Source organism: Dendronephthya gigantea, unplaced genomic scaffold (assembly GCF_004324835.1).
Source record: "Dendronephthya gigantea isolate DGI-Jeju-01 unplaced genomic scaffold, DenGig_1.0 000072F, whole genome shotgun sequence".
In the NCBI taxonomy this organism is placed as follows: domain Eukaryota; kingdom Metazoa; phylum Cnidaria; class Anthozoa; order Malacalcyonacea; family Nephtheidae; genus Dendronephthya; species Dendronephthya gigantea.
In genome coordinates this window covers 372,310-392,757 of record NW_021163082.1, presented here as the reverse complement: position 1 = coordinate 392,757, position 20,448 = coordinate 372,310, and the positions used below count along the sequence as shown (strand labels likewise).

Sequence of the window (20,448 nt, the reverse complement as noted above, 5' to 3'; positions counted from 1 at the left end):
GTGACTCGCAAAACGAGTCTTATATAAAATGAGGTCGAGAATCGAGATATTCTAGGAAAGCTTGTAAATGAACGGAGAATAAAAGGAATATGACTAAACATTTCCTTACGAATATTACCAATGAGTACCTTTAGAGAAGCTCTCCTGACGAAGGCCCTCAGGTCAAAACGTCGAGAAGTGTTTTGTCTATTTTAGGCAGTTGTCATACCACATTTGATACTAAGTTGTTTGAAGACGCTGCCACGCTGCTCCTGGGTTTGGGAATTTTTTTTTTTAACTTTCATTCCCACAATTTTTAGACAGAACTCTCAGGTTACAAGGACCATTAAAGATAAATGGCACTGGCCGTGTGGAAATATTACATTCCGGAAAATGGGGAACAATCTGTGACGAAGATTGGGATATAAATGATGCCCGCGTTGCATGTCGTCAACTTGGTTATCGGAATGCTCTCAGGGCTCTTCGGGGACGGGAAGTTCCTGATGGTTACGGAGAGATTTGGTTACTGCAAGTTGGTTGTGCTGGAAATGAGAAAAATCTAGAAAATTGCCCTCACCAGATGTGGAGATGGCGAAATCATGGCTGCAGACATTATAGAGATGCTGGGGTGGAGTGTACTTCTCAAGGTAAAAGAGATTATCACTCAGATTAATTATGCCTTTATTTATAGGATCAAGCAGAAAATCATTTCCAAAACTAAATTTTCGACTTCAACTACCATACCGAAGCTTGACTTGAGAATGCAATTTTGTTATATTCAAAAATGTCGTCAATCATAGAGAAAGTGTCAATTGATTTTGATCCATTTGTTACGTATGATGTATCACATTAAATCATTGAGACATTGGTATCATGTAACACATTGAATCCACGGAATTATGAGCTTCGAAAAGGAGACCTTCATCTTGACGTTCACGGCAAAGCCAACAATGCTAATAAACTTTGTTCTTAACTCAACTATCTTTAAGTGTGCGGCAATTTCGCCTAAATAATACAAACGTTCTACCAAATAATCTTGTGATGTTCCGCAGTAAATACTGTAGGAAAGAAATGAACTATTTCTTGTGTATTTAGCAATGAAAGCAGCAAATCTCAGCTCCGTATGTGTTTTATGTTCGCTGTATGTATTTACCACTGAGAACGTTTTTAATTTAGCGAAATTGTTTCTCACTTCAAGATAGTGGAGTTAAAACACAGTTTTATTAGCAGCCTAGCCGTTTTCCTCAGACGTCACCGTAAAAGTCTATATTATGAATTTCTACTTCTTTGGCTGATTTTTTTCTGTATTATAAATTTAAACGCCGTAGTGAGCGCGCATTAGCGTGGAAAAACAGTGATCTTGAATCACAAGTGTATGTGCATGTGATCCACACTCGGGAATAAATTTGATCTTTTCCCTCACGATTATGCTTAGCAACTTCCCCTTATGTGGGAGGGAAAGTAGCGTAACCATGCATCATATCAATTGGGGTGTTGATATAATTATCTAGTCCTGGCCGACAGCCAGATTATAATTCTTAGAATTCTGTTCTAAGCTAAGCTATATATACAAAGTTCATTTCTGCCTGTCAGGGCAATGATAAGCATGTGATAAACATACATTATGAGATCATTATCTCTTTATTCTTCAGTCTCTTCTGTGTTTTTGGTTTTTTTAGCTGTCGATTATTGCTCCTTGGGATTGCACAACTGTGGACGTAATTCTAAATGTATCAGCACTAACAATGGTTTTACATGCAGATGTAAGAAAGGTTTTACCGGCCGGAACGACCTTTCCTGCTATGGTGAGTGATGTATAATGGTAATAGAACGAGTAGAAGCGCTATTAAATCAAAATACGCGTACGGCTACAAAAGATCTGGAGCGAGCATGGAAGAGTGAGAAATAACTGAAAAATTATATTTTTTATCAGCAATTTGCAATAAAAGTACTTCTTTTAATTGACAAATTCAACTTTGAACAACGAATTCATCCTTTCTAGATAGATCTGAGCAATCTGCAACACCTAACAGTAAAACTGGTGAGGTACCAGCATTTAAGAAAATTTGACGGGCCGAAAAAAACTTTGCCTTCAACTACAGAAAAAATAATAGGGCTAAACCTTTCCACCTTAGAGAAACATGCTTCTAGTAAAATTTATGTGCCACTACTTTGTTTTGAGCCTTCATTTTTGTTCAGATGATTTTTTGTGTATAAAAACCAGCGTTGTTTTGGTGTGCAATTTCAACTCTCGGTCTTCATGACGGCCTTGAATTAGCTAGGCTTCAAAGATGGCGGCCAAGTTATTGTTCCAGTATTTTTAGAGTTCACTGGTGGTAGCTACGCAACGCCGCATTTTTTATACCATAAATTTTGATATCATGAATTAAATTATCAATAAAATGAACTACAAATTTCTATTAGAGCAATGACGTGTGGTAATATCTTATATCTAGACAAAGATGAATGTTCAACAGGAAACAACTGTCATTCGGATGCCTTTTGCACGAACACTTATGGGTCTTATCGATGCACATGTAATGCTGGATTTACTGGAAATGGAACCATTTGCCAAGGTATTTGCGTGATTATTTCCGGAGAAATTTTCTTTTCTCAGCAAAAAAACTCCGGACAATTATCGAGGTGTACAGGTTTGGTCTGCATGGCAACTGAACATTTAACATATTTGCTTATTAGACAAAGATGAATGTTCTGAGTCAAGACACAACTGTCCTTCAAGGACAATTTGCGCCAATACTAAAGGATCCTATCTATGCTGTAGAACACAAAATTCTGGAAATGGTTTGATTTGCAGAGGTGATTGTACATGCAATACCTATATCTGTCTTTGTAGTAATGATGTAAATAAAGGCAGTCCATTATGACTACCCATGTCTGTACTGGAACACCTTTTTTGACGATATAGAAATGGAATTAAGTGTAAAAAAAAGCCTGGATGAAGCTGCTACTAAAATCGTTGATTGTTGCATTTGCGCAATTTTACTTTGAAAATTGCTGGTGGAAGATCAAAGTTGCGATACGACAGATTAAAGAATTAAGGCAAAAAAGTTCTTAAATTTCTGCAAAGTTCTTAATTTTGCCATAATATATTATAAAATTTCGTTCATGGGGTTAATTGTGGTAGTTATTTAGTGGGAGGTGTGTTTTCCGCAGTATTTTCTAACTTTCATTGCCACAGTTTTAGATAAGTCAATTAGGTTACGAGGACCATCCAGGCTAAATGGTACTGGCCGTGTGGAAATCTTATATTTGGGAATATGGGGAACAATTTGTGATGATAATTGGGACATAAATGACGCTCGAGTTGCATGTCGTCAACTTGGTTATTGGAATGCTCTTAGAGCTCTTCGAGGACGAGATGTTCCTTCTGGTTCAGGACAGATTTGGTTGGACGAAGTTGGTTGTACTGGGACTGAACAAAACCTAGAAAGTTGTCCTCACAACGATGATGTAGGATGGGGAAGTCATGACTGCGATCATTCGGAAGATGCTGGAGTGGGATGTACTTCTGGAGGTACGTTTATTTTTCACGTGTTTTAATTTTAACCTTAGTGTGATTATCTTACGCAGTATTACAATTCCAACAACTCAAGTTCAATGTTTTGATGGAATTGCGAATTCATCTTCTTTTTTACAATCTCTAAATTTGTTTAATCGAATTTAAACCTCTTTCGGGGATGGGGACTTTGTGGATTATTGACTTAAGCTACAATACCATAACTAAGCAAGAAGGCTTCCAAGTAAAATATTTTGTCCATTTTACGATTAAATACACGCAAATTTAAGCTTTAAAAATAATTATGTATTTCAATTTATTAATCTTATCACCTTTGTTCTGCATGATTAGTTTGAATGACATTTCATGTTTTTATTATATAGTCTTTAAAACATTTATTGCCTCCTTCAAAAAGCTTTGAATTTAACAGGGTATTTGCACATAATCTATATAGTTGATTCTCAGTTCGATCGTTAACCAGTCGGTAGAGCCTGCATTGGTAGTTTTATGTCTTTTTCTCACATGTTTCAAAACTCGCCTCTTAAAAATATTTCTTTAAAGATATTTTAACTTTATAATTTAAAGTTTTTGGACATAATGTTTGAAATCAGTGCTGACTTGTAAATAAACAAAGGAATTAAGAGAAGTTTTTTTTCTTGCGGTCCGAATTCATATTTTAGCATTTCCTGCAATCTGATTGGCTACGCAAGCGGTCTGAATGAAGCCGTACGGACCGCGCGAGATTTAAAAGCACAGAGCCCTAAATATGAATTCTAAAATAGCCCAGAACTCTAAAATATGAATTCGGACCGCGATAAAGAAATAAATCTATTATTTACCAGTTTAGTCCCTCCATATATATATATATATATAAATTATATTTATATATATATATATATATATATATATATATATATATATATATATATATATATATATATATATATATATATATATATATATGTATATATATATATTAGCTCATATCTGTCTAGTAGAGAAAGTAAACAAAATGGCGGAAAGATTTGGGGAGTTGAATGAAATAGAAATCCAAGTCTAGTAGATAATAGCACACCAAAATGCACCGAGAGGGCGACATATATATATTGTCGTTTGGTGTTTTGCAATCACAAATATAGTTCCAAACTAAGTTCACCGGCAACACAATCTTAAGAATAAAAGTAAAATAAATTATTTTGAGTGGTATGCAGAAATGATTTTGTGTTCCAGCCAAAATACACGAGATAAAAAATCATAAAAAAAATTTCCTCTTAAAACAAAGGGAACTTTCAGCTTTATATTGAGTATGTAAGTCAAGAATGAGGCAAATGGTTGACAATAATTTATAATTAAACCAGAGGTCAGCGGTGCACCCTTGTTATGCGAAAAAGATCTCAAGTATATTGTATTTACATTACTGCTAATCAAACCTTTGTAATTGTTTGAAAAATTTGGTCGAATTTTGTTTTTAAGTGATCTGATTTTTAATAATGTAATCATATTATTGTAGTCAATGCAGTGATAAACGTACAAAGTGAGATTCCTCTGAAATTTTCATTATTGTTTATAGATCTCGATTATTGCTCCTTGGGATTGTACCAATGTGGGATGAATTTCCAATGTGTTAACACTGACAATGGTGTTAAATGCATATGTGATCAAGGTTTTACCGGGGACGACTTTACATGTTCCGGTTAGTCATATACAGTTTGGGTCAAAAGTCTGAGTTCAGTCGATAATTTTTCTCATATTTCAATAATTTACAATAAATTATATCTTGTGAGTTGGAGATTGGATATGTTCATCTGAACTTGCGTATGTATAATTATGGAATGTATAAATGTAGCACTGCATGATTAATTTTCGATAGAAGTCGTATCGGGTTACACTATGCAACTTTCATTGCACCTTGCAATGCAATTCTACTCTTGAGGCATCTAAAGTTTTCAACACTGTTTAAAAATTAGAATCCTTCAAAAATTAATTATAAATAAATTACAATTTGCAAGGGAATTGCATAGCCTAGCTATAACAGCGTCTTTAAGCCAGGTTGTATTGAATCGCTATATCCTGCCATGTGGGAATATTTTATGACCTTTTCAGTTTGCAATATTTCTGAATGAGTAACAGGTAAAGTTTTTGTTCAAAGAAATTCAAAATCTACGAAATTTGAACAAATTCTAAACCATGGAGTCCCCTGATATGAGCAGAACGTTACAGATGCGCAGAAGCCGCTGTAACCCGTCTTTAAATGTGAACGATTGTAATGCAGAAATGCAATAAGTTATCGTCTCTTGTTCGAAATGGTCGCGGGCTAAATTTTACTTTGAGGGCGCTGAATTTAAGAAAAAAAGTCATAAAAAGTATGATAAATTGTTAACCATACTAACCATGCAGTGTTAGGAATTAAACTCCATTATCTCATAGGCTATGCTTGGTCCTTGCTCCCAGTTTACCCACCGTGAACAAACCGAAAAACAGTTTCTCAGTTAAATTCTTAATTATAATGTTCTATTTTAATTTTTTGGCTGTTAGTATAAAAATTCTTCATGTAGTGGTAATTCCAAGGATTTACTTAAGATCCAAAAGCCGAACATATCATGTTCTTACAGCACATAGTTAAAAATAGTCCAACATAAAAATCGCCTCGCATTTAAATATATGTTTTATTACCAATTTTTTCGGTTCGGTGGCCGTGAGCCTGCGATTTTTTAATGCAGCGTCGACCAAAAGTCCCCTCTGTTTAAACAAATGACTATAAGCGATGTTTCGTCGTACAATTAGTAATTAACACATTAGAAAGCAAGAAAAACTCATATTGGTGTATTGTATTACATTCCCATCATGCCATTCTGGTAATTTCATTATAATATGTTTCCCTAGACATCAATGAGTGTTCAACAGTAAACAACTGTCATTCCGAAGCTTTTTGCACGAACACTCAAGGGTCTTATCGATGCACATGTAATGGTGGATTTACTGGAAATGGAACCAATTGCCAAGGTATTTGCATTATTATTCTTTCTAGCAAATTAGATTTCCTTTGTTCTTTAATAAAAATAATTTTGTTTGTTCGTAGACGTCGATGAATGTTCTGATTCAACTCACAAGTGTCCTTCAGAGACGAATTGCACCAACACAAATGGATCCTATCAATGCTGTAGAACAAAAAATTCTGGAAATAGTTCTATTTGCAGAGGTGACCGTAAATTGTTATTGATTTATTTCAGGGTCTTAAACTTACAATTTTATTATTCAGAATTTGGTAAATTTTAAAATTACCTGTACCAGGAACTACGTTATAAAAATCCCAATAATGTTTTTATTCCAAGAAAATTGAAAAAACCTAGGTCTTATTCTCCCAACTAGGTGAAATGAAAGACCGTCGTTTTCTAATAACTATGTTTATATATAAGTCAACTTGAAGGCAAAATGACGAAACATCGAATTATGGAACGTAGTAAAAAACATCTAAACACAAAAATAAAAATAATCAGTCTATGTCTATATTGTAAAACAAGTAAGCTTTTTATTAAGATATTGCCAAAATGGTTGGTTGTTGAATTTGTTTCGCCAAGCCCACTTCAAAATTCGCCATGGCAAAGGCGTGTAGTAAGACAACTGACGCGCAGGGCGGGAAAAAGCAGTGAAATAAATTTATCAGCTCAATATTATGCACTAAAATATGTTGTTGTAAACATATTTGTATTCAAGTCAAAAAAAAATTTTTGCCTGATATCTACTTTAAACCTAAACACCGCTTAAGGCTTGATACAACAGCATCGTAGCTATCGTCCTTGCGGCGTGTGTTGTCCCAAATAATTGTTGAAATATTCTATTCAGGAAAATGGGGAAAAATTTGTTATAATAATTGGGACATAGATGATGCTCGCGTTGCATGTCGTCAGCTTGGTTATAGGTTTTGTAATAACATAATTATACTTGTTTGCTCTCATAGAGACTTATTTCAATACCTCAAAATCATCTCACACGTTTAATCCCGGGTAACTGAAATCATGTAAACGGCTACTCAGATATTGCACGAAAGTGCCAAAAAACTGTGCAATGTTCTTATCTAGTTGTCTCTATTTTCAATGAAGTGAATATTATTGACAGTAGTGTATTTTATATTACTGGTAATCAAACATCTGTAATAGCTTTCAAAATTTGGTGATTTTTTTAAATAGTCTCTGATTTTTAATAAACTAATTTGATATTTCTGCCGAGAAGAATGTCGTATGATAAACATACAAAGTGAGTTTCCTCTTTTTAGTCTTCTACATTTTCATTATTGTTTATAGATGTTGATTATTGCTCCTTGGGATTGCACAACTGTAGCGGTAACTCTCGATGTATTAAAACTGACAGTGGTTTTACATGCAGATGTAATCAAGGTTTTACCGGCGCCTCTTGTGATGGTGAGTCGCATAAATCATCTTAAATGAAGGACTGCATGGTTTATTTTCGTTAAAAGTTGCAGAAATTAACAATGACCTAGCTTACGGTTCATCAAATCACAACCGGAATGTAAAGGCAAACGTTTGTTTTCCACAATGTTTCAATGCAGGAATAAAATAGGTCAGTCGCCTGGCCATTGCGGCGGGTCATATTTTCACATATTAAACAGCAGAGGTATACGTGGCACTAAAACGCATACGTATATGTTTTCTTTATTTATGTCTGCATGCATGCATGCATGTAGGTTAGATAAACGTCCAGGCTGAAAACCCACCAGTTGTTAACTTATAAAAAATGTCGTATTTGGCCGCGAAGATTATCATTTATTTTGCGTGAAAACAGATCTGGCTTTTTACCAAGTTAACCTACCTTGCATCACCAGCAATGCTGTAAACTGCTTGTGTTGTTTCCATTAACAACGGAAGATCTTGGCTGTTAAATGTTTTTTGAATTTTACCCAAATTATAACGTTAACTTTCTCCCTCATGTATTATTTATAGGGAATATTAATTTCCAGTATACATCCCTAGATATGAATGAATGCTTGTCGCCTGACAGCTGTCATCCAAATGCCAGTTGCGTCAATAATTACGGATCTTATCGATGCACATGCAATGTTGGATATACTGGGAATGGAACCATTTGCCAAGGTTTGAGGTTACCTTCATAATTATACACCCTCAGATCATAGTGTCTATATCTAAGCTCAACCCAGGTGAATATCTAACGTGAACATAAATTCAAACTTCTTTATCTGGTATAGACATCAATGAGTGCTCTCAGTCTACTGCCAGGTGTCCTTCAGTCGAATATTGCTCCAACATCCCAGGATCTTTTCTATGCTGTATTGGTGAACCTGGAAGAAACGAATCGACTTGCAAAGGTAAATAAAACTTCAATATGAAATGTATGTTGTGATATATATATTTGTGATATTGCTACTCTGAGTCACCAACCGGGTAAACTTAAGGATCAGCTTATCGGTGGGAATCGAAACCGCAACCTTTGGTTTGCTAGTCCCATGCTCTTCCAACTGAGCAACTAGGTCAAGACGGTTCGAGCAGTTGATGTTTCGGAACTCAGTCTAGTTCCTTCTATATATAGATCTGTGTTCCTCTTAAAGTTATAGTAATAATGCAAAGACCCTATTTCTTGTCTCGTGACTTCCATTTTCTTAAGAAAACATTTTCTAACATATTTCTCAAACAAAGAGAATATTTCCTAAAATAAGAAATTCATTTTTGCCGCGTAGTGTCTTAGCCCATGCACTGTACGGTCTTACTAAATTAATAGGAAAGCTTTTTTATTTTTTACATTTATCCGGCATTACTCGAACCATCAGAACCCTCGATAAAGTTAGAAGGACCATTAATTTCAAATAATACTGGCCGTGTTGAAGTATACCATGATGGACAATGGGGAACAATCTGTGATATTAATTGGGATATACATGATGCTCAAGTAGTATGTCGTCAACTTGGTTTCCCTGGTGCTATTCGAACATTGCCCCGTCATGAAGTGCCCGATGGTTTTGGTAAGATATGGTTAAACAAGCTTGAATGCACAGGTCGTGAGAATAATTTATCTAGTTGTCCTGGTATTGACTGGGTCGCACGTAAAGTTTACTGTCACCATTATAAAGATGCCGGAGTAGAGTGTGGTGTAAAAGGTAAGATTAACAATCAGTACTTATATAAATAGTATAATAGGTGTATGGTGCCGGTGTATATCAAGCCCGTTTAGCTTAAAAGGAGGCTAAGTTCAAAATAGAAAGCAATTCTATCGTTTTATTTAACGGGCATATCAAATTAATTTTTTTAACCTTAATGATTTATATACTGTTTACAATAATTATATGATATACAGTTTACAACTACATATTCAGTGCATAATTATAATATTGAAGTTGACTCATTTAAGGAAGATGTAAGAGTGTTATTTAACTATCAATCGTTTAAGCTAAACAGGTTTGATAAAACCTGGTCGCAATGTTTGAAATATATTTCTTTCAACTTTTGCATTCAATATTGTATTCAGGTGTTGATTATTGTTCCACCGGATTGCACAGCTGTCATAGAAATGCTGAGTGTATTACAACTGTTGATGGTGGCTTCTCGTGCAAATGTAATCAAGGTTATACTGGAACTGGCTTTTCTTGCAATGGTTTGTGATGTATACAGCTATAAAATAATAATTCTGTCTTGACGGTTGCTAATAATTAAGGGTTGGAGACTGTTGTGAGTGTTTTGTTCACAAAAAACGCACGCGCGGAACACAAAATAAACAAAAAAAATTAAAATTAATATTGAGGCCTTAGGCCGAGTGCGATATTGAAATTTCGAGTTCATTGTATGACATGCAAGTGCATATTTGTAAACAAAACAGGAGTATAAATTCTCCAACATATTTAATCTGTGTTCATTGATTGCTGCATTCAAGATCCAAGCTTCGCTGCAGGCTGTCATTTAAAGACTTTGTGAGTGTTTTGTTGACATGCAAATAAAGGCACGCGCGCTGACCATACAATGAACGAGAAATTTCGGGACATTGCGCAGTGTTCGAAAGCTTTCGTCCAATTCGAGAAAATTAATCCTTTGCTATGCTTTCTACGACGCTACGTCGCTATTGTTTAAAACAAAGTTTCGCGAACTGAGAGAATAGCGAGTGATTTAATTTCCAACCTGTCTATATTATCGATTTTGTGCATTTTAATGGAAAACTCGCTTTTCGAAGAATGGGATAAGAAGAAGGACGACGAACAAAGCAGCTAGCGTGCTGAGTTTGGCATTGCCCGTCAACTTGACGTAACAATTGAATTCTTATGTATAGATCTGACTATTACGAAAATATTGGATCCAGTTGCTTTATCAACAATATGGGACGTATAGATAAACACTGCGAAACTTTGTTTTAAACAAGGGCGACGTTGCGTTGCAGATTTCGTGTTTTCAAACTAGCTAAACTGTACATGCATGCAAACTGATTTTGAATGAGATATATGTTCAACGAGAACATGTTGAATACGAGAAAGTTAGCCTAAACTTTTTTATTATGATAATTAGCAGATTTATAAATTTAACCTAAAGATATCAATGAATGCTCATCACCTCACATCTGTTATTCGAACGCTCTTTGCATCAACACTCCTGGATCTTACCAATGCACATGTAAAGGTGGATTTATTGCAAATGGGACTGTTTGCGAAGGTATTTCGACTTTTCAGATAAAAAAAACAATACAACAGGAATCTGTATGCAGTTTCCGCCACTTTTGAATAGTTTATTTTTGGATCACGATGAAGTAGAAACGTTTATGATAATTTCAATAATAATCTGCCAAATGCTTCTTAGATTATGACGAGTGTTCTAATTCCGCGCACTACTGTCGTGCAACAGCAACTTGCAGAAACATTGTTGGCTCATATGAATGTTGCTTGAGACAATCTGGTGGAAGTAATGTGACTTGCCGAGGTAAATAAAACAATGCCTAAACATATACTCTCTTTACCATAATTATACCGTCTTTTAAACCTACATATGCGAAAATCTGTGCCTGGGGTCTTAAGAACCAAAATTATTTTAGTGAAAGGTGAATATTGACACGTTCATGCACTATATTAGGGCGATCTAGCACGAGGACGTGAACGTCAATGACGACGTGAAAATGGCAAGTAAATGCTGCATGTGGCCTGTCCATATTGGGGCGCTTTACGCCATTTATTTGTTATCTCGACGTCGTTTTTGACGTTAACGTCCTCGTGCTAAATCGCCCTATTTACTCGTGTATTACTTAAGAAAAACAGAATCATGCGAATTCATCTTTTAGTTCAGTTTTCATACTTTCTGAGATTGTGCGCCAGAGCAGATGGCTGCAGGGGCAGCTGCACGGCGTGACCTTAATTTGCCACCAGGGGTTTTTCATTTTAACGATTACATTCACCAGTCATCTTAAGTATATGTATACCGCCGACGAGTATCAAGAATAGCACAATCGTCTGATGAAAATTTATCCTGAGGGGCGGATTTAGGATTTTTTCAAACGTATTTTTCAAAGTCCAGATTGAGAAAATTTGAAAAAAATTAACTAGGCAGATCGGAATTTTGATTATTTTGGCTAATTTTATGTTTCATCGCTATGCCCATTAAGGAGACACTAGATCCCGCTTAAAAATACCGTATTAAAAGAACTGGCGAGGGTCAGATTTCAAAACTCACAACTCCGTACTCCTAGGATCTCCTTATGATAGCATGCAGTAATTGACTTAACACAAATCAGACATTATCCTCAAATAAAACGAACCGAAATATTTCATTTGCACCGATTAAAATACACACATACGTACAAAGAACTTCGCAAAATCGTGCTAATCATAACAAAAATAATGATTACGCATATTGTAAAATGCATTGCAAACTTCAATATAATGCAAATTGTCAAACTCTCCAGTCCAAACGTAAATTCAAACTGAACATTCCCAATGCAAGAAATGGACTGATTTGACTCCCTTGAAAGGTGCAAACCAGTCTGGCTCTTCCACAAATCAGTCGAGATAGGTCCCAATGCCTTATCCATGAGCCGGCTGATCCACTCGATTCTGCAAGTTTTTTCAGTTTTCGCTTTACCGCTGCTCTGGATAAAAAATATTGTTTTTAATTCTGAAACTGAACCCTTTAAACTGGACTATGACACTTTAAACTGGACTATGCAATTCTTATTCCAACCTTGAAAGATGTTATTCATATTTGAAGATAATTTTGAGTATCTAAAAATACGTAAGGCGCGCGACTGACTGCATGGACTTACCCCAGGTCCGCCCTGCTAATAAACAAATGTAAATGGAAACGACGAAAAAGCGAAACTAAACCTGCTCCGCTTTTCCTCTGCATCTTCCCGCCATCCCTGTGAAAAAGAAAAGCCAGTCCAAGATGTGAAATAGTTAGGTTATATTTTCGTTTTCTTCTTTGTTTATATCTAAAATGAGACGTGGTTTGCTTCATGTCGATGCCAATATTTTTAGAGATTACTGTCAGATTGCGAGGACCGTTAAGATTCAATGGTACTGGTCGTGTGGAAGTGCGCCATAACGGAGATTGGGCGACAATCTGTGGTTATAATTGGGAAATAAATGATGCTCGCGTTGCATGTCGTCAACTTGGTTATCCGGGTGCTCTCAGAGCTCTTCGAGGATGGCAAGTTCCTGATGGCTCAGGACAGATTTTGTTTGAAGAGCTGCATTGTACTGGAAACGAGAAAAATTTGGAAAGTTGTCCACGTCGCCATAACGCATGGTATAGCGATTACTGCAGTCATATTCACGATGTTGGAGTGCAATGTTCTTACGAAGGTAAAAAATAATTCAACGGTGAAAGGGTGGTAGGATTTCTTAAAAGTTTCATTTTAAATTAAAAGCTTTTCATTGACCCAACGTTACTGCGACTTATTTCTAATGTCAAGAAATTTGCCAAACAGTGAAATGACCGGTTTTCGATTGTATTAAATTTATTGCACCCGTACTGAATTAACTTTCTACGTTTCCTTATCTTCATGGAATTCGAATTATTTTAATTATAATATTTATAGATGTTGATTACTGTTCATCGGGACTGCACAACTGTAATTCTCGTGCTCAATGCATTAACGAAACTGATGGTTTTTCATGCAGATGTAATCCAGGCTATACCGGCAACGGTGTTTCTTGCAATGGTTAGTGACAATTAAGTACCTTTAGATTTCAATTTAATCACGCAACGAAGATGGATAATTTTATTATAAGTCAAATTCAAATTGTCTAATCGAAAAACGTTTTTGAGATTTTTGTGGTATTGCATTCCATTCCCCTATTTCCGATCTTGTAAATGATCGGTCTGTGGCAGACCTCTTACAATTTATATTTGACATTTTCAAATGACATAATCTTTAAGCTGGTTTTTGCTTTTTAATACTTTTTTCAGTTCTATCGTTAAAATCGCATGCGAGTTGCTTACGTCATGCAGAACAAATCGCTTTAAAATATATTCAAACGAATGAATATATCGGATTTAATCTAATGTTTCTTAATGTTCGATAGAAAGAAGTCAAAGAACATTTGTATTCCATAAGGTACTGACGAATTCAAAGACCAACCCTGTGCGAGGATCAATTCAGAAACGTTTTATTTCAACTAATTTAAAATGTTAGCTACACACCTCTCGTAACACCCGAAAAAAAATTAAAGTGACGACAGATTTTTTAGTCATAATGCGCCCAGCATACTTATAAAAAATGCTTCAAGGCCTTTTGAGTTACAGGGTAAAACTGCGAAAAAAACACATCAATCCTTTCTCAAAATTCATGAAATTTAGACGAGATATTTCCAAATTAAAACCAAACAGAGCATATTTAAAAAAAGTGTGTTTCGAATCGTTTACAAACTAAGAAATATTTTGCAGAAAAAAGTATGAAAAGAACGGGTTTAAAAAGGGTCATATTGCAGCCATGATATCCAAGAATCATCTCAATTTCAATTATTCATAATTCACCAAAAAAAAAATTTTAACATATCTTTGTTAAAAAGGTGGCGACGATTAATCCAGCTTTGAAATTTGGTACCCACGAAAGTTGTTAAAAGACGAGGACAAAAAATGTGGGATATATCTTCTCTCAATTACGCTTTTTAACCGTCAATGTACAAAATCCCATTGTCATAGTTATATTTTAGTCATATATCCAGTAAATGCATTTTCACATCGAAAAATGCCACATCGAAATCAAGACCTGCCAAAATGTCAAGTTTTTGCATATTTCAACAAAAAAACGCTCGCCTCATATTTATCCTAGATATCAATGAATGTTCATTTGCAAACATGTGTGATTCAAACGCTCTCTGCACCAACACTCTTGGATCTTACCAATGCTATTGTAAAAGTGGATTCATTAAAAATGGAAGTGTTTGCCAAGGTACTTGTATACTTCGATCGTTATCAAATAATAGAATTAAACATTTTATGTTGCGCAAGTGTGAACAAAAACAGATTTGATTTTTTTATTTTTACCATGTTTAGATGTAGTTGAAGGTTCAGATTAGTAAACATGATTGTAGATTAACATTCCATGGGGAGTAATAGTATGAGTGATATTATTTTAAAATTTCACTCCTACTGTATTAATTAGTTATTAATTGTACGAGCACTGCACTGCATGCACTGTATTCTAGTACATTATTTTACACGCTGGTCCAACTTAGCTAAGTTTCTCCCACTCGTGCAGGCTCATATTGTCAGCGGACAACTTACATAAAATTGAGAGCAAGGCGTAAAACGAAAAGCTTTTAATTTTTTATGCGAAGACCGCTGAAAAACTGAGCCCTCTTTACCGGGAGAAAATTTGCCGAATATGACCAACGTGTTACACTGTACTACCTCACCCACTGCACTTCACTTCCCTGCTCTGCACTGCACTAGCCACACGGAATGGTTACGCGCCCCTTTACTTGCATCCGCTGTAGCTTCTACCTGACCCGCACTAAAAATAATAGACTCTCCCTCTATCACCCCTTTTAGATGCCGACGAATGCTCTGGGGCGATTTATAACTGTCCTGCAAACGCCATCTGTGCCAATACAGTTGGAACTTATCTTTGTTGTGAAGATTCGGTTTGTAAAGGTACTTATAGAAATTTTTTTGAATACACACAAACAATAGCTTGAAAACGAGGCCAGCAATGTAATCTATTGTTTGTTGGGTTGTTTTCATTGCCCGAGAACAAATTCCGGAAGAGTTTAAACATGTCTGAAAGTAAAAAGAACGCGTGCTTAAAGACGGTTAGAATTTCTACGACAGTTAGATTTATTGCCAGTTGGCGACGACTTTGCATTAAATATAATGACGCAGTGGCCCTAGGGTGGGTTGCCAAACGCTTACACAGCGCATTCAAAGCTCTCCCAATTTTTACATTTAAAACAAGAAATTATATCGGTAAGAGCTGGCAACCTGTGAAATGTATTAAGGCGATTTTTCATCACATCGGCTCAGCCTTTGTTTTTCAGGCCCGTCACGATCACATGGGCGGATTTTCAAAGGCCGCTTCGCTCGCACCGGTAATCGAGAATCGCTTTCAAACTGATATAATTCAACGAACGTCTAGCGTCCAATTCAATAAATCTGATCCTATGAAAGAAATATAAATTAACTCGTACTCGGTGACTACAAATTTTGGCTGATGGCGTAAGCAAAGAATTCCAAGACGCGAGAATAGAGAGGTTAAAGCCCCGTTTACACTACACTCGATTTATTGGCACGGCACGGCTAAAATGGGTTACCGTGCTCATTTTATCTGTACTCGGCCTTTGTTTTGGTAGCCTGAATACTAACAAAACTGGGTACGGGTACCCATTTTAGCCGTGCCGTGCCGATAAATTGAGTGTAGTGTAAACGGGGCTTTAGATACCCCGGTTCCGGTATACGGGTGCGGGTAGCCATAATTTGTTCATTGGAATTTCTTGTTTTTTGCACGTTTCATGATACAAATTCAAGAGGCTAAAGTCTACTGGAAAAGAATTGTCGAATTAACCTTCGAAAAAATTGAGAAACACTGATGGAAATTCGTAGAGCAAAACAAGGCTACCCGTACACCGGAACCAGGGTATCTTAACCTGTGCATTAAAGCTCCATATTACCGTAAAATTGGTCCGAGGGTTTATTAAACTAACCTGTTCTCAAATTTCTCCAAATTATTTTGTCGAAATCATTAGAGCCACACATCAGGTTACAAGGTCCGTTAATTTCAAATGGCACTGGTCGTGTGGAAATATTACATGCTGGACAATGGGGAGCAATCTGTGGTAATAATTGGGATATAAGAGATGCTCAAGTGGCCTGTCGTCAACTTGGTTATCCGGGTGCTCTTAGAGCTCTTCAGGCGTTCAATGGCCAATTTACACCTGGTAAAAGACGGATATGGCTAGACAAGGTTAATTGCGCTGGGAATGAGCAAGAACTGTCCAGTTGTTTTTCTGGAGGGTGGGGTCACCATGACTGCTTTCATTATAAAGATGCTGGAGTAATGTGTTCGTTTGAAGGTGCTTTACGTTATTCTTATAAACTGGTCAATCTATTTTGCTAATTAACGTTCAGTTTTTCTAGTCATAACAAAGAAATTCCACATTTATTGTTGTTTATAGATGTTGATTATTGCTCCTTGGGATTGCACAACTGTGGGAGTAATTTTCAATGTATTGTCGACGCTTACACTGGTTTTACATGCAGATGTAAACAAGGTTTTACCGGGAACGGGTTTACTTGCTTTGGTGAGTGACATACCGGGTGTATAAAAAAAACGCAACCATAATAATCTTCCCACAGGCCTACATGCATGATATTTTGTTTTTGAATAGAAGTGAGAGTATGTGAATATTAGCTAAGGGGTAACACTTTTAGCAAAAATGACAAAGCTTGCAGCGGTGAATTAAGTTGCAAAACCCCAAAAGTGGTTATACGGGAAATTAATCATCATAAGCCCTCTAATGCATGGTTGACCGGAGAGCGGGTTTTCTGTGCAAAAGAATACACAGACACATTTTTGTGGGAGAAGGGATTTGGAGGAAGCACTGCTATAGCATATTATTCTATGTGGTCAATCTTTCATCCCAAAGACTCGTGCTTAAATGGCCTTTAAGGTATTGTGATAGAACATAACGGAATCCAAAGTTGCCTAAATCCTGTCATGAACAGCCTTGTACCCATGCGCTTTAATAGTGAAATATATAACGTTTTAATATACCAGCGTCTGTGTATTTTTTATTATTATTATAACAAAACAGTTTTTTAGAAATATTTTTCATGTTGACCACATGTTGTATCATCGCTTTTCATAATGGCGCAATCGCAAATACAACACCATGCATATTATAGTATAAATTATAAAACATTTTATTTTCAAATTTATCCCTAGATATCAATGAATGTCTATCATATCAAGCAAATTCGGGAAGTGTCTATTATGTTAAATATTTTATTTTTAAATTTATCCCCAGATATCAATGAATGTGAATCATCTCACAACTGTTCTTCGGACGCTTTCTGCACCAATACCATCGGATCGTATCAATGTGTATGCAAAAATGGATACACCGGAAATGGAACTGTATGTGACGGTGAGCACTTGTTTTGACTTGTGAAATAACTTTAATAAAAACCTAACACTAAGAAATAAAATTAAATTGTTTTTTGAAAATATTGAAGATGAGGTGGTGGTTTGATAAAATCAAAACTCTGCCAATTTAGATGTCGATGAATGTTCTCTAAATATATATACCTGTCCGTCAACTTCAAAGTGCAAAAACACCGTTGGATCTTATCAATGCTGTTCTAATCAAACAGGGATTTGCCGACCAGGTGTGTAAGTTATATTAAAGAAAAAGGAATAATATTACGCATTACAAGTTTAACATGACTTTTGTATAAACATTTCTACTCAGTTTTAACATTTCAGCTAGAAAGATCTAAAACCATGCACTTGCTTCCTCAAAAAAGTTTGTTTTTAAAACAAAAGAAATAATTTCGATTTCCCAGTGGATATAAGGTTTTCGATCGTCGTATGATATCATGATTTTCACCTCACTGCTTACTTTATAGTTGCCGCTGCGATTACGAAAATCTTCAAAATATTATAGGCTACTAGCTATAGATCTTTGGAAACAGTTAATTTTGGACAAAAATAATACCCTGAGACATAATATGGAATAATCCAGTATTTTTTGCATATTTGAGGCATTTTCTGAGCGTTTAATTTTTTTTTAATTTTATACTATATGCATACAAACTTTATTCCAAATTTGGAATGGTGTTTCGAACTATTCCTAGTTTTTAAATTTAGTTTAATAGAAGAATAGTCCAATCCAGATTGAATGATCCAGATTCCATTTCTCTATAATACGTGGTAACGTTCTGTTCAATTTTTTTGCAGTATACAATTAGCAGTGTTGATAAATTTTTCAAAGTTAAAAGTATCACGTTCCTTCCAGATATTAACGAGTGTATCGAACAAGAGGTGTCATGTGATTCAAATGCGGATTGTTTAAACACAAATGGATCGTTTGAGTGCAGATGCAAAGAGGGCTTCACAGGAGATGGGTATAATTGTAAAGGTATCTATTTTTAACAATCATAGTAAATATTATATAATAATGGAGAATAGTATTACCGTACATTTAGTGTAGCTATTAGTACACTTAGTGTAGCTATTTGTCGGGATATGGATGTATAAATTTTAAAAGGTATTTTATTACTGTATTCAAAAAAATCAAAATTCTTTGGACGTTACCATATGATCTTAATAGCACAAGAGTAATTAAGCATTTGAAATAAACAACAAAATTTTCAATAGCAAACACGCTTCGACTTAACCATAAGCCATCTTCAGTTTGAATGAGTTATTTACATTGTGAAATTTATTAAGTAGACGTTATTCATTGAGTATCATCTTGCATGTATCATATTCATAATTACTTACAACAATGATTGACAACATAACCGGATACAAGATATGCATAATATATAGAGTAACACGACAGAAAAAAATAACTGAAAAATAGTATCAAAATACTGAACCTGTTTGTGTTTGCATATGGGCCTTCATAATGTCCACTACTTTATTACCAGCAGAAAAAGAAATTCTCAACAGGAAATCAGGATCACCGGAAAACAAATTTTTGTCCTTCCCGAACTTGGCTTATATCATTGTTGGTCTATTTTTATTGCTTGGAATAATACTGCTGGTAATATTGATACGAAGACGACGTAGACGATCACAAAGAACATTCCATGATAATGAAAACTTGCAGTTGGTGTCAAAAGACGATTTACATTCTGGAATTGGTGACGACAATAAGAATCAAGGTTCAGCTGTTAGCAAAACTGTCAAAGAGAGTGATGAAAGATGTGAGCTAATAGATCAAGGTGAACTCAATAAAGTCACTGAATGCTAGAGCATTTGAGGTTATGAAAAAGTGATTTTTGACAACAGTCATTTTACAATTCATTATGCATGTTTAACTATAATAAGTCTAGTAATTTATTTTTTTTAGTTTACTTTTTAGTATCACTCAGCTTGTTATCGTAGTTTCTAATTTCAGGAAAATTGTATTTTTCAAATTTGGGTAAATAAAGAATCCGTAGTTTTAGGAGCCTGAAATCAGGTAGTGAGACTGTTTCTAAAATCAAGCATATAATTTTGCACTTTGCTGACAGGAAGCTTTGACTTTCAGCTTCGTACCATCACGGTGAACTGCTTGATAATTCTTTATATATTTATCATGCCTACGTTTATTCAAAAATTGTCGGTGAAATGAAACGTTCATTTACAAAAATCCTACGTCGGTGTTTCATGAGATTATGTCGACTCTAATACAAGGTGTATCAAAAAAGGTATTCAAACTTTGGCGTGCTATTGTGCGTGAACTACTCATTCTATTAACGAAATTTTTTCACATTCGGAAAGTTTAGGCTTTTAACTATTGA

At 35.4% G+C, this 20,448-nt stretch overlaps 2 protein-coding genes across 2 annotated transcripts; both read left to right on the top strand.

Annotated features, from left to right (window-relative positions):
* The first annotated feature begins 543 nt into the window (after positions 1–543).
* LOC114531459 lies at positions 544–3,214 on the top strand. The gene is made up of 5 exons (XM_028553069.1): positions 544–626; positions 1,659–1,784; positions 2,436–2,555; positions 2,677–2,796; positions 3,179–3,214. Exons 1-4 carry the CDS (start codon positions 579–581, stop codon positions 2,785–2,787), a joined length of 405 nt encoding a protein of 134 aa, XP_028408870.1. The 5' UTR covers positions 544–578; the 3' UTR covers positions 2,788–2,796; positions 3,179–3,214.
* On the top strand, positions 2,861–19,916 carry LOC114531483 (scavenger receptor cysteine-rich type 1 protein M130-like). Its single transcript, XM_028553088.1, has 21 exons — positions 2,861–2,876; positions 3,179–3,514; positions 5,067–5,189; positions 6,380–6,499; positions 6,576–6,695; positions 7,798–7,914; positions 8,455–8,604; positions 8,718–8,837; positions 9,297–9,623; positions 9,992–10,117; positions 11,041–11,160; positions 11,305–11,424; positions 12,972–13,298; positions 13,535–13,657; positions 14,771–14,890; positions 15,493–15,594; positions 16,683–16,900; positions 17,112–17,237; positions 17,964–18,083; positions 18,896–19,076; positions 19,591–19,916. The coding sequence occupies exons 1-21, from the start codon at positions 2,861–2,863 to the stop codon at positions 19,914–19,916; spliced, it is 3,438 nt and encodes a 1,145-aa protein (XP_028408889.1).
* The last annotated feature ends 532 nt before the right edge of the window (positions 19,917–20,448 follow it).

Coding starts and splice junctions, on each gene's coding strand:
- LOC114531459 (XM_028553069.1), top strand. CDS start 579: ATGGCTGCAGACATTATAGAGATGCTGGGGTGGAGTGTACTTCTCAAG. Junction 627..1,658: donor GGTGGAGTGTACTTCTCAAG/GTAAAAGAGATT, acceptor TGGTTTTTTTAG/CTGTCGATTATTGCTCCTTG. Junction 1,785..2,435: donor GAACGACCTTTCCTGCTATG/GTGAGTGATGTA, acceptor TCTTATATCTAG/ACAAAGATGAATGTTCAACA.
- LOC114531483 (XM_028553088.1), top strand. Junction 10,118..11,040: donor AACTGGCTTTTCTTGCAATG/GTTTGTGATGTA, acceptor TTTAACCTAAAG/ATATCAATGAATGCTCATCA. Junction 16,901..17,111: donor GACGGATATGGCTAGACAAG/GTTAATTGCGCT, acceptor TGTTGTTTATAG/ATGTTGATTATTGCTCCTTG.